At 49.1% G+C, this 13,410-nt stretch overlaps 6 protein-coding genes across 6 annotated transcripts; 2 read left to right on the plus strand and 4 right to left on the minus strand.

Annotated features, from left to right (window-relative positions):
• Nucleotides 1–567: 567 nt before the first annotated feature.
• On the minus strand, nucleotides 568–1,317 carry F5J12DRAFT_727939 (uncharacterized protein; the record flags this gene model as incomplete). The annotated part of the gene is made up of 3 exons (XM_051741837.1): nucleotides 568–944; nucleotides 1,032–1,203; nucleotides 1,252–1,317. The coding sequence occupies 3 exons, from the start codon at nucleotides 1,315–1,317 to the stop codon at nucleotides 568–570; spliced, it is 615 nt and encodes a 204-aa protein (XP_051595010.1).
• Nucleotides 1,318–5,499: 4,182 nt separating this feature from the next.
• F5J12DRAFT_929980 (uncharacterized protein) lies at nucleotides 5,500–6,285 on the plus strand. The gene is made up of 3 exons (XM_051749517.1): nucleotides 5,500–5,645; nucleotides 5,740–5,791; nucleotides 5,953–6,285. Exons 1-3 carry the CDS (start codon nucleotides 5,572–5,574, stop codon nucleotides 6,193–6,195), a joined length of 369 nt encoding a protein of 122 aa, XP_051595011.1. The 5' UTR covers nucleotides 5,500–5,571; the 3' UTR covers nucleotides 6,196–6,285.
• A 660-nt stretch (nucleotides 6,286–6,945) lies between these two features.
• F5J12DRAFT_684412 (AAA domain-containing protein) lies at nucleotides 6,946–8,239 on the minus strand (the record flags this gene model as incomplete). The annotated part of the gene is made up of 5 exons (XM_051740287.1): nucleotides 6,946–7,151; nucleotides 7,202–7,373; nucleotides 7,422–7,570; nucleotides 7,758–8,041; nucleotides 8,091–8,239. Coding segments are annotated over 5 exons (960 nt in total), but the record flags the coding sequence as incomplete, so codon positions are not given.
• An 811-nt stretch (nucleotides 8,240–9,050) lies between these two features.
• On the minus strand, nucleotides 9,051–9,284 carry F5J12DRAFT_686164 (uncharacterized protein; the record flags this gene model as incomplete). Its single annotated transcript, XM_051740313.1, has 1 exon — nucleotides 9,051–9,284. A coding segment is annotated over one exon (234 nt), but the record flags the coding sequence as incomplete, so codon positions are not given.
• A 2,381-nt stretch (nucleotides 9,285–11,665) lies between these two features.
• On the minus strand, nucleotides 11,666–12,411 carry F5J12DRAFT_864389 (uncharacterized protein). The gene is made up of 3 exons (XM_051747006.1): nucleotides 11,972–12,411; nucleotides 11,742–11,906; nucleotides 11,666–11,685 (listed from the first exon to the last, which is right to left on the minus strand). The coding sequence occupies exons 1-3, from the start codon at nucleotides 12,275–12,277 to the stop codon at nucleotides 11,677–11,679; spliced, it is 480 nt and encodes a 159-aa protein (XP_051595014.1). The 5' UTR covers nucleotides 12,278–12,411; the 3' UTR covers nucleotides 11,666–11,676.
• Nucleotides 12,412–12,437: 26 nt separating this feature from the next.
• Nucleotides 12,438–13,409, plus strand: F5J12DRAFT_505134 (uncharacterized protein). Its single transcript, XM_051739761.1, has 3 exons — nucleotides 12,438–12,879; nucleotides 12,937–13,040; nucleotides 13,099–13,409. The coding sequence occupies exons 1-3, from the start codon at nucleotides 12,598–12,600 to the stop codon at nucleotides 13,364–13,366; spliced, it is 654 nt and encodes a 217-aa protein (XP_051595015.1). The 5' UTR covers nucleotides 12,438–12,597; the 3' UTR covers nucleotides 13,367–13,409.
• Nucleotide 13,410: the final 1 nt, after the last annotated feature.

A 13,410-nucleotide genomic window follows, 5' to 3' on the forward strand; every position in this document is an offset into this window, starting at 1 on the left:
AGTTTGTTGCTGCGGGAAGCTAGATGTTGTCTGCATCGTGGCAAGGTTAGACTCCAGATTGGCTGACCGTGCAGCAGTACTTGAACTGGATGTTGTGTGCCTGGGCACATCTTTAACCGAGTTCACTTTAGGTGGTCCAGCTGAGCCGGCCACCTGAGTCTCGATTTGGTTCAGCGCATCTAACATGTCTGGGTTGATCTCGTCGTCCTCGTACATGTCATCAAGGTCTCCCGGCGTTGAAGGAGGACGAAACGGCTCAACCTGGCGTGTCGGGACAGCAATGGGCTGCGGAGGAGGCACCGGGGAAACGGGTTGACGAGGCTGGGATTCAACTTGTCGTGGAGCCTCGGGCTCTGGGTCTGGACGTCTAGGAACAGGGCACTTCGTGTAATTTCATGCAACCACAGTCAAAGAGAATGTCACTTACCCAAACCTCCTTCTGAGTCCCTTCAAAAATACTTCTACTCTGTGAGCATCATGGTCCTCCGTGCAGTAGCCTTTAAGTGTTACATTAGAAGGTTCAAGGAAAGCGATCCCATTCCGGATCGGAGTGGAGGTTAAGAGCATCTAGGGGCGCATGTCACTGAATAACGGTGACGGGAAATACAAAATAACCAAGGAACAGTACAAAGAACATACCTTGAAACCTAATGGGGTCTCTCCGAGCACCAATTCAGGCATGGACCTAAATTCTATCGCCTGGAAGAGGGTGTGTCCATCCGACAACTCGAAGCGAAGCATGCCACGGGGGAAACGTGGAATGGGACCTTGATCTTCATCTTGCCGTCCTTGTCCATGTTCCTGATGATCCCGAGTTTCGACGGCCAAACCGAGATCGGCACGATCGAGGCGCGTCTGATGAATGTTTAGGAGACTAAATGCAGAATGCGCGATTTCGGTGATAGACCTAATTTCTACCAACAACGGGACAGAACCGGTAGTTTCTCTTTGTGGACGCTGTCCCGTTGGCTTCCGAGTCGCTCGTGAGCTGGGCTTACGACCCCGTCCCCGTGGTCGACGTGGAAGTGGACGATCTTCAATTCGGACAAGCTCCGCATCCAAACCGGTACCAGGAACTGTTGAGTCCTCGAGATTGGATTGGAGGAGCTGTGCCTCGACGTGCGTGATGAAGTCGTGGAAGTGGGTGGACGGCGATATGTTGTATGTACTCGATATCCAATCACAACAATCCGACAGCCATTCCTTTCAATGGAGTGTTAGGGTGGCAGAGAACGCAACGTGCGGACTCACCGAATCTATGGTTGGACGCGGATAGTTTTGCAAGACCCACCTAACGACACGTTCGGGAGCTGGCATAATATTAGCTCGGCGAGTCCTCGATAGGTCGACTGTGTCGGACTGTGGTAGTCGCTTCGCAAGTGCAACCCTTCCCTAGACACGGGCCGAAAGGTGAAAGTGTGGACTACAATACTTGAAGATTTTATCGACGTCTTCTTGAACGTTAGTGGATAACAGGCTTCACTTCATCGAGAACGAGCTTATACGAGAGCCATATGATGCTGCATCTGTAACATTAAACAAACAAAAATAAAACAGCTGATTGTGCAACTTTTGCAGCACTGCTCCTGTGCAACTTTTTATACTACCCCTGCATAATAGTGGTGCTCAAGGTGGCTTTGGAAGTGCTCTGGAAGTGCTCTGGAAGTGGCAAATTTGAGAGCAATGCCATGACAGAGTTTGAAAATTATGCCTCCCTATCAATGACACCCTCGATGGTCTGCTTGCCTGCAGTCACTCTTATCAAAACCCATGGCTTCATTGAGTGGACAAGCTCATTGAGGAAAGCCTTCTGTAACTGCAACTACTGGTGGTGGATTGTCCTCACAAGTACCTGGGAGTGGGAGTAAAGGGAAGGGCCCAGCATCCAACAAGCAGCCAGTGGCTGACTCCTCGATGGAAAGTACCCAGCCGAAAAACATCAATTGGGATACTCCTTGTACTGAAATACTTGTCCAGTGGCTTCTTAGCCATCCTGCTAACTGCAGGATTCTTTTCAGCAACAAAAACTCAGGCAACTTACCCCCATCATTATCATCTACTTCAACTGAGAGACTGGTGGGCCACAACAAGAAGGAGGTCCAAGCAATGATTGCCCAAGCCATTTTCAAGGATGACAGTGTCTACAAGGACATGTACACAGCAAGTGCTGCCAAGTTTCAAGTCAGTGTGGGCAACTGTCTCAATACATGAGTCTCTGATCATCTGATAAACCCAGGATTCACTAATGATCATCTAGGCTGAAAGCAAGCTATCAAAAGTGCCATGCATGATTCAAACAGTCAGGGGAAGGCATCATACCTGGCCATCCAAAATTTGCCAACCTTCATGGTATGTTACATGACCAATGTACAAGAATGCAGGGGCTTATGTGTACATACAGATGTTGTTCTCAACAGTTTTCCTTGGTATGATGACTTACATTCCATTTGGCAGGAGAACCCATTGTTTGATCCCAAGCCCTTCAACTCCAAGCCAAACAAAAGCCATGCAGAGGGCTTCTTAGCAGTTATCCAAAACAAGACACTTGGTATGAAGAACATTTCGGGTTCCAGGGCTGAGATTGCAGGTGATTGCATGGGTGTGTGGGGGACAGTGGGGGAACTCAAGGAAGCCGAGGAGGATGTGCCATCTCAAGCTGGTGGTGAAGTCACTAATGAGGGCAAAGAAGATGGTGGAGCTGGGTTTGATGAGGCAATGCCAGGGTTTGGGGATGAGCAGACTGGTGGTGATGAGTACCCTGATGTCAACATGGACTCCACATCTGTGCAGGGTGACAAGGTATGTTCATGTTCATTCAGAGCAATGTTAATGAAATTTTACTGATAAGTTATTGCTAGTTACAATGGCCTTCAATGCCAAGTGACACTCATTTCCCCTCTAGGTTCTCCCTCCTGCAAAGGGGTCATATGCCCTCATCAGATAGCCAAATTGCCTTCTCTTGGTCTTTGCCATATCTTTGCCCTCCTCCTTCATCTGCAAGTATTTCCTCTATGACAACATCTGACTCCTCTGGTAGCTCTTCCTGAAAACCTAGCCAGTCCCTCTGGGACTCATCATCAAAGACAAGTTCAATGAAGCCAAGTTTGATGCTAACTAAACATGGCAAGTCTCAGCTTCAAGACCAGGTCATTGACTTGAGTCACAAAGCTGAGTCACTAGTGGCTTCTTCTTCTTCTGGGAAGACTAAATGCTATATGATCAAGATGGAATTGGAGTTGGAGGCAAAGAAACTCAACATCCAGCTGATAAAGGCCCAGGAAATCACCTTCAACAGTGAGGCAGAGACACTTTGCCTCAAAATTGAGCTTGTGAAACTCATGAAGGCCAATTCAGATGCAACCCCTCCTGCTGCATAGGTTTATCTTGTCATGGCCAAGTTTTTACCCACACTTCCCCACTGTATCCATCTCCAGCATGTTCCCACTATGTACTTGCATCATATTCATGTTTCTGCTATTCTCTCACAAGATGTACATATGGTGAATGTATTTCTTTCATCTTGCTAATACTACTGTCTCCTACAACTGCCATTAATGGGTTCGTTCCTGTCCAAGATGTTGAAACAACTGATCCAATAGCTTTGCTCGAAATCACTGACCAATAGTCTCCACAGCCTTCACCACAGCAATTCCATCCCCATCATCAAGGCCACTTCCTTCATTGACCGCCCAGTCAGTTGAATGCTCAATTGTATTGTCCATTTCCTCCTCAAACTGGATGATTATGTTGTGTAGGATGATGCAACAAAGCACCCAGTAAATCATGACTTTCATATCTTTCTCTGTCTGGATTTTCAGGCACACTTCACAGAGGCTTTGAAAGCACCCTTTCAAGGTGGCAAATGCATGTTCAACTTGTATGTGGATCTTCCAAAGCTGTCAGCCCATGTACTGCAGCAAAACTAGGTGTGTACCTTTGAAAGGTACTTGTCATATACATTCTGATCTCGAGATAATCTCCCACCTTTAGGTTTTTTGAAGGGGACAACACACCACGTCTCCGATGGGTATGCACTGTCCACCCACATCCAATGATCACATGGAATCAACTGCATAGGGTTTGAAGCGATGCAAGTCCCCTGGAAGGCCCACACATCATGGATGCTTCCCAGATGTCCAAGTCCATAGTCCACAACAAGAAGATTGTGCAGCAAAACAATAAGCTATCTCAGTAAGTTTCTTCTGCTGTTCACACCCAGCATTTGAGTACACACCTGGCAGTTCAACAAGTACCTAGATTTTCTATCATAGAATGTTTCCCCAAAGATATGTGGTTTCTCAAAGAGGGGAATACTCAAACCATCAGTGGCAAACACACCATTCCTCCAGGCTGAACAGGTGCATGACTCAGTGAAAACCCATGCTCTTTCCATCTCCTGCAAGTCTTCAGACAGAATATTGATGAATCTATCATGCTCATCCAGTATAGCTACCATCACACAGTTTGTACAATTGACAACTGAGCCAATACTAACACCAGCCCACTGCGCTACATCCTCAGGTGATGCCACATTTCCATAATGCCCTGCACGGAAAAGGAAGATCACCAACTGGACTGCAACTGCCAGCTGACAGTTTTCAGAATTGCTTTGGAATATCACATGTCCACTAATCTGATCCAGAATGCAATCAAAAATTGGTGGGTCTACACAAAGGCACTTTCAAAACAGGTGGGGCCAATGATCTGCAAAATGTTCGAGGAGGCACAGCTGAGATGCTCACATCATTGGCATCTCAGGTCTCTCAAGGATATGTGCATGCTCTACTTCATCTCTGAGAGCTGTGATTGCATTTAACAGCCAAGCATAACACCCATCATGCTCAGCTGTGGAGTCTGTGTCATCAGAGGCACTGGATTAGAAATCTGACAGGATCGGAGTGACTGGCAATGGTGGAGTGATGAAGAAGAGAGTTGTGGGGCAGCTGGAGCCTGAACTCAGTGACATTGACATAGATTCCGAGCTGCTACCATCAACTCCACGTTGTGCATTTTCAAGCCTTGCTATCACAACATGAAGGCTAGTCTCGTCCAGCTGTTTGAGCAGATCTTGGCAGACAGATTTCCAGGGCATCTGGTAGCTCTTGGATGATGGGTAGATGTTTATTGATCATGTACAATGCATTAATATGAGTTTGATATGTTATTTGACATGTATCTTCCAGGATAAGTAACTACCATGTATTGCTAGTCAAGCAGTGCCACAGGGCATGGCACATCAGAGTCAAATTTTATAGCAGCAGTGGCCTGTCAGAGTGCGATTCCAGAGCACTTCCAAAGCCACCTTGAGTGCCACTAATTTTTAACACAGCCACCTTGTACCACTTTGCACTAGCTAGGAGGGCAGATAAAATAGATAAACATAGGCAGGATGTGAACACAGTTCATTGGCACCCTCCCCAATCACCCCACCCAATCCACGAGGCCATGATGCCCCACAGGGTCCACTCAAACGCTCAACCCCCTCCCCTGCCACTCCCACCTGGTGGCGGGATTGCTCCTTCGGGAAATTCCCACGGCATCACCACCTGCAAATTCATGTGACTGCACTCCATGCCACAAGTCATCACTGGCCTAGTGAATTTGGGCCCATTTCTTGGCAATACACCCATTATTACATGGGTTATGTACAGTAGCATCGAAATGAGTCCTGAGGAACAGACGAGGAGTGCATGTAGCCCTGACTCATGACTTTTGCAGTAATGTGCAGAAAATTTGCAGGTGGCTGTGCCCACAGCTACTGACTAAGCAGGGCATGTGCACAGGGGAGCGAGTGAGTCAGGGCTACACACACTCCTCACCCATTCCTCGGGACTCATTTCAATGCTACTGTACATAACCCATGTAATAATGGGTATTTTGCCAAGAAACGGGCCCAAATTCGCTAGGCCAGTGATGACTTGAGGTGCGGAGTGCAGTCACATGAATTTGCAGGTGGTGATGCCGTGGGAATTTCCCGAAGGAGCAATCCCGCCACCAGGCAGGAGCGGCGGGGGAGGGGGTCGAGCGATCGAGCGGGCCCTGTGGGGCATCACGGCCTCGTGGATTGGGCGGGGTGACTGGGGAGGGTGCCGACGAACTGTGTTCACGTCCTGCCTACGTTTATCTATTTTATCTGCCCTCCTAGCTAGTGCAAAGTGGTACAAGGTGGCTGTGTTAAAAATTACGCAGGGGTAGTATAAAAAGTTGCGCAGGAGCAGTGCTGCAAAAGTCGCGCAATCAGCTGTTTTATTTTTGTTTGTTTAATGTTACAGATGCAGCGTCATAGCGTCATAGAGCCAGCTCTACTACGTACACAGCGCGACAACCAGTGCCTACTGTAGTCCAGGAGTAGCAGTTTTTTTTTTTTTTTTTTCATTGTATCGCACCACGCTGTCTGGTAACTAGCTAACGTAAGGACCCCAATGGTCCCTATTTCCCGCCGGGCGCTTTTAAACCACGGTTCTTCTTCGATGTGGGGTGCGCTTTAGAGGTCTTCCGTCGGCGCGATCGTGATGGCGATGAGTGATTATGAGCTGGTGTCGGAGGGCTGGCGGGTGCGTGACCGCCTTGGGTTCGTTTACCTGCAACGTTCACAGGTGTAGGGTGGACTTTAGAGGCGGCCTGTTGGCGCGATCGCAATGGAGATGTCAGAGAACTAGCGGGCGGGTGACTGCCTTGGGTTTGTTTATCTGAAACGTTTGTGACCGTGGGGAGGTGGTGTGCGGTCAAGTGAGTGTTGGGGCGATGCGGTACCATGTCCCGGAGCGGCGTGATAAGTTGAGCATTCCCACATACCCACGGTTGCAGCACACTGCGAGGTGATGCCAAAGAACTGGCGGGTGTGTGACTGCTTTGGATGAAGGCGGGAAGGTAATGCGCAGTTAATTGAGTATTTGGGCGATGCGGTACTGCATCCCGGGGAGGCGTGATAAGCTGAACAGCCCCATGTACCCATGATTGTGGTCCAAGAGCGGTTGCAAGTTCTCCGATAAGAGTCGATGCTGCTGGACCCCATATGAATGCTTTGCTCGTGCATATCACCATAGTCTTTTTGCAACGGGTAAGCATGACATTGGTTCGTCGCTGGTTAGCCAGGAAGCCAAGTTTGTCCGTTCTGACCACAGAGATGATGATGTGTTCTGCCTCTTTGCCTGGAACTAGGTTGAGCCTGCAAGGAAAGAACCGGAGCGAGGCAGCAAACCTTGAAATGAGTCTACGTTGAATACTTTGTCTTCATGACATACGTTCGCCACTTGCAGCTCATGTTCAATGAGAGCGCGTTGGGCGTCGTATGGTGTGATGATACGAAAGTCGAGTCCCTTAGCCTGGTATGCACCGGCAATCTGCACTACAGTTCGTGCCTCTGAAGGATTCTACCTTGATATAAGCGTACTGTCAGTGGAGTCAAGAAGTTAACACACTGTCCAACTCTTTCCTGATCGTGTTTCCTGTCCTCTTTCAACATTGACGAAGCGACATGGTAGATTAATGGAGTTCGCATGACAGGTTTTCAGCTTTCCGTTGTAGACTTTTCGTGATATGAAGTCGCCGATGACACTCGGCATGCGGTCTGGAGAGGTTGGTCAACATATGTGAGCCGGAATAAGTTGACTCACATTGTGTATCCAAGAACAGTTTTTCTTTACGAAGGTGGTTGACTTCGAAGATGCTCCGTAGCGTCGAGATGTCCTCTTGACCATAAGGTGGCACTACAATGCAATCAAAAACACGAACAAAGGGTCGTGATCATGACTCACACTGCTTATCGTCTCCAATAAAGACGGTCTTCGTCAGAGTCTGTGCAAAGCGATCAAAAACTGCAAGATAATGTCCGACCTCTATCTGACTCCCTTCGTCAAAAATTAGAAAATCTACTGGATTGACATGGAGGAAGGGTGCGATATGGTCGTTTGATAACATGCCTAGGGTACAGAGGATTACCCTGGCCCCACGAAGTTGCCTGGACGCGCCAACGATATCTTCACTGAACGTATCAGAGCGAATGAGGCACGGTTCAAGCCTCTCGTAAAGATGTTCATGCCTATGACATTCGTTGGGCAGGAAGGTTTTCCAGTCATATGGGGACGCACCAATCAAAGTGAAATTCCATCGACACCAGCAATGCAAAGTCGTAGAAACCTATTTTGGCAAACTTCTCGGCAATGTTCTTCACAGCGACATTTGATTGTGCAGCTATCCAAACAGTTCGGCTACTGGAAGCCGGGAACGAAATAATGCTGGTAACTGCAGCAGTGATCACTGTCGTTTTTCCGGTTCCTGGGGCTCCCTGAATCAGCACCACTCGATCCTCATCTGAGACAGACAAGATTTTCTCTATGGCTCTTCCCTGAGAAGGATTGATTTCGAGATCTGGGCAATGAATCGGTATCTTGGGCTTCGTGTCATCGGATTGCGGCCAACATATTTCATCTTTTGGGAGCCATACCGCTTTGAAAAACGGATGCGACAATAGGGTCGACTCCCCCTTCAAGATGGCGAGGATAACCCTTTCGCGATAAGCCTCTGCAGACGTGAGGTCTGCCTTGCCGATTGTCGTCACTGACTTTATTTCGCCGCCATCAAAGGAACCTAACATTTTGATTTGAGCTTCCCGTCCTTCGACGTGGACAGCACGACCCGGAACTTGAACACCATCCTGTGTTTCTATCTGCAGGAACTGTGCAAAGAAAATGTTCATTTACACCCAACTCAAATCCACTTCTATTAACACACCTGCTGAGTCGAGCTTCTGATACGAGTCGGATAGCGGCCACAGATCAACGTGAGTTTATCCATTTTCACTGCAATGCCTGGCATAACATCATTCTTCACGGAAAGTGGCTTCAAGGAATCTAAAAGCTCCCCATCACGGGAGATCTTGGCAAGCACTGCCATATGCTATACAAGAGAGACAATGCGAGGTAGTGTGAGCGAATGGATTAATTTTGACCACCAGTACATACCTCATCCGATATCGTATTTGTTCTGATTCTACCCAATGTGTGGAAGCGCGCAGCCATATGAGGGAAGATGGCCGCCTGACAAGCTGCCCAGGCCTGCTGGGCAAGATCTGAATCTGATACAGAAGGCCACTCATTATCAAAAAACAACGCTTCCACGTTTGGCTTTTCTAAAGTCGACTCGCCACCCATGGCGTTCATAAGTGCCTGCAGGGATCGCCTGCCACTCAACGACACCGAGAGCATATCGACTGCACCATCAATGCAGAGTGCCATGTCCAAGTACAATGCGATCGCAATACGATCCATTTTGAATGCGAACTTCTGGTAGTTTGCATTGCAGAGAATTTGTTGCCGGAGGAGGTTCCTTCCTTGGATAATTCTCTTTCGCTTGCTATCGTTCCTGCCTAGAGACAGATCACCGCTAGTGAGGTGCACCACCAGAGCTCTGGACGGTGAGGAGAAAGCAATTGCACTAAGTTGGCAACTGTCTCCATACGAAGCAGAGATGCCAATGGCACCTTCGGACATCACCGTACTGAGCAATGAGCGAAGGTGCCTTGCATCTAAGGAATCTTCTGATGAAGTTTCGAAGACGATTTGGGAAGAGTAGTCCCGGAACAATCTGGGCGTGACGGTCGATAATGCGAGAGACATCGAGAGAGAGTACAGGGGAGGATTTAACGAAGGCAAGGAGCAGCGACCCTGAAACGCGGCGAACAGGCCTTTATATCTGATGGCCATAATGAAATGGGCGCTGGGCGATCCACAGCACCAGGCAGCCTGCAGGTAAGGAAGCATGCTGTGTATAACATGGGTTAGTCACGTCTGGGCACCTGAAGCATACTAGACAAGCATCTGAATGTCCCATCGAAATGGTCACTGTTGCAGAGGTCAGCAATCCATGCAGGTTCGAAGAACGTTGGCACCTGCCACTACGCAGGTACGCAGATGGGCGTGCACCTTGGATCGGTGGTCTAAGGGTGTCGGCAGGTAGTACGGCTTCCACGTAGGCATCTGGGAGAAGACGGCTTGGCCAAGTTCATCGTATGGCAGTCACTTAGCATGTTACCTTCTCCGTTGTCGGTCTCTACTAGCCGCTCCTCGCATCGAAGGCACAACTTTGTGGTAGGTCTTCAGCCCATCAATCACCGTCTCACGTGCCTCCTCCCCGAGTCTTCACGGCCACTTGTTGACACCAGCTCTCCGCTGCGAACCGCAAGAGAACTCCCTAATCGTATTCAAATATTCACAGACCGAGTGATCGGTGCAGGCATCTGGGTTGCTCGAGGCCATCCGATGAACAGAGTGATCAGGGTCCCTGGCGACGAACACAAATCAAAGTGGTGAGCTGGTGGCAGTAATTGTAGCCCCGCAAATCGGCAGTGTCTTTGTCGACCGAACTACTGGTAGCAATAATGGCCGGCTCGCAGTACATACGTTATACGATCTCTGACTCATTTACTGGCAACCACTGGATAGACCGAGGTCTCGGGTCCCAACCTCCGGATGAGTAGCCCATCACCTCAGGTGCAGGGCAACATCAACCCGCCTTCAATGCGTTTAAGGTCACGAAGGCATCAGGTGAAACAGAGAAGTAGACGAGCTACCATTTAAGCCAATTTCTCACTGGTCAGTCTCTGACTCAGTGCACCCATGCAAGCATCCATGTAGCTATAAGTTCGTTAACACCGACCCAGAGAAGGCACGAAGCGCACTACAGGTAGCGACACATAGTGACAGCCAGCATCAAGACATCAGACGCCCAGTCCAATCCTTCTCTTTCAAAGCTCTCCATGGTGCTCGGCGAATTTGAGACTTCCATTTCGGGATACCCGCATACGAATACCGCGCACGCTACAGCACTCCCGAATCTCTAGAGCACATCCTATTCGACTGTAAACGCCCTAGCGCAGAACTAATCTAGTCCCTACCCCGTGCCATCTAACCAATACCCCTTGCCCCCTGGCCAGAGATATTCCTCGGGCTCGACCCCGGATCTGGAAACATCGCCATCCCATTACCTCACGACAATAGGGTCTCAGAAAGTCTCATGCACCAACGAAACCTTCTCAAGACTGTTGAGGATCATCCCATCGGAATCTGCCCACCCTCTAGTCATCAGGTGTGATGTGGGGACGCACCACTCAAAGTGGAATTCCTTCGACACCAGCAGTTTGAAATCACAGAATTCCTTGCTGTCAAACTTCTCGGCAATGTTCTTCACAGCGACGTTTGATTGTGCAGCTATTCAAACAGTCCGACTACTGGCATCGGTGGCTAATAATGCCGGTAATAGCAGCAGTGATGACTGTCGTCTTGCCGGTTCCTGGGGCTCCCTGAATCAGCACTACTCGATCCTTATCCGCGGCAGACAAGATTTTCTCGATGGCTCTTTCCTGAGAGGCGTTGACTTGAAGATCTCGGCAACGAATCGGTATCTTGGGATTTAGATGGTCAGATGAGAGTCAATGAATTGGATTGTTCGGGAACCATATGGCCTTAAAAAACGGATGTGACATGTCAGTGGACTCCCCTTTCAAGATAGCGAGGACAATGCTTTCGCGATAAGCTTCTGCAGACGTGAGATCCGCCTTGCCGAATGTCGTCACCGACTGTATTTCGTCGCCATGGAACCCGAAAATTCGATGTGTGCCTGGCGCCCTTCGACATGGATAGTCCGACCCGATACTTGAGCACCATTCCTTGTTTCTATCTAGAGGACCTATGCAGAAAGAATGTTCATACGCACCCGACTCCGATGCATCGCTGTTAGCATACCTGCTGAGTGGAGCTTCTGATACGAGTCGAATAGCGACTACAGGTCAACGTGAGTTTATCCATTCCCACTGAGATTTCTGGCACGACGTCATTCTTCACGGAAAGTGGCTTCAAGGAATCTAAAAGCTCTCCATCACGGGAGATCTTGGCAAGCACTGACATATGCTATGCCAGAGAAATAATGCGAGACTTTGTGAGTGGACGGATTAATTTTGACCATTCGCACATACCTCGTCTGGTATCATACTCGTCCTGATCCTGCCCAGCGCGTGGAAGCGCACGGCCATGTCAGGGATGATAGACGCCTGACAAGCTGCCAAGGCTTGCTGGACAAGGTCTGAAATTGATGTAGGGCACGATTCGTGACTGAAAAGTAACGCTTTCACGTTTGACTTGTGTAAAGTCCACTCGTCGCCCATGGCATTCATAAGCTCCTGCAACGATCGCCTGTTACCCAACGACACCGAGAGCATATCCACCGCACTATTAATACGCAGTGCCATGTCCAAGTACAAGGCAATCATAATACAATCCATGTTGAATGCATATTTCCGGTAGTCTTCAATCTTCAAACGCTACAACCGTTCTAACAAAGGCAAGTGTTCGTGCCTTATTGCTCTTCGTTTCTCCCGTTCCTCTGCGCAATAACTCCTATCTGAGTCGCTGGTCAGGGCATGATGGAAAGGATTCATGGAAGTAGGGGAAAACCGGTGTCACGGCCATACGTGCCATTGGCACTCATCGATTGTCTTCAAAGTCCAGAGCCTTGAAATGGCAATCTCGTTCAAGATATAAAGCACGAATGACCTGGCACTCAGACTCATAACCTACAAACACAGATCACCAAACAACAGCTATGGCATCAGAACGCGTCCTCCCTCGAGTCGTCCCTCTTCCTGTCTGGACATCGTCACGCCTCAATTCTCTCCTGCGAAGCGAGACGACGGATAGCTTCAACAGGATTTTTGACGCTACTTTCGCCCAAGACCTCGAAGTCGTCCTTAATGGGAAGACTCTCACTCGCGACGAGTACAAGAAGGTGTTACTCGGGCAGAGTGGGGCGGGACCCTCGGCAATCACAGACGTGCATATTGAGGGAGAGACGGTAGTCAACCCAATCACTTCTGAAGATCGAATGGTAGTAGGTCGGACCCTGGGACCTCTTCATACCGCGACTAAACAACCTATACCATAGGGAGGCTTCGTTGGCATGTTCTACACACTTACGAGCATCTCCAAACGTTTCTTTGTGCTCGGCGCACCTGCGAGGCACAAGGACGTCTCTTGTATTAACCTGACGTACGTCCCAACGTGACCTGTGTTCAATGTTACTTGAAGATTCTAATCGCTATTGCAGCGTAAAGCCGGTGGTGTCTTACCCGGTCATCCGCTTTCGTTACTTCGACCCACGGCGGGTCACCGCAGTTAACCAGATCCTCCAGCCCAGGACTCTTACTGTCTCATTCCCTGGGTCGGTTTTACCCTCGGACGGAACTTCCAGCTCTGGAAAGGTAGAGCTAGGACCGGGGCCTGTTAACATCACGCAAGTGGAGGAGGAACTTAGTGTGTTGGGTAATAAATTTAGCACCGCGACAGTCCCTGAAGCTGAGGTTGATGTAGAATGAGGTAGTTGCTTCCTCAAAGAGAGATGATGGAATGGCATGTGACT

This window comes from Pisolithus orientalis, assembly GCF_024613125.1.
Source record: "Pisolithus orientalis strain OTSU chromosome Unknown F5J12scaffold_63, whole genome shotgun sequence".
Lineage (NCBI taxonomy): Eukaryota > Fungi > Basidiomycota > Agaricomycetes > Boletales > Pisolithaceae > Pisolithus > Pisolithus orientalis.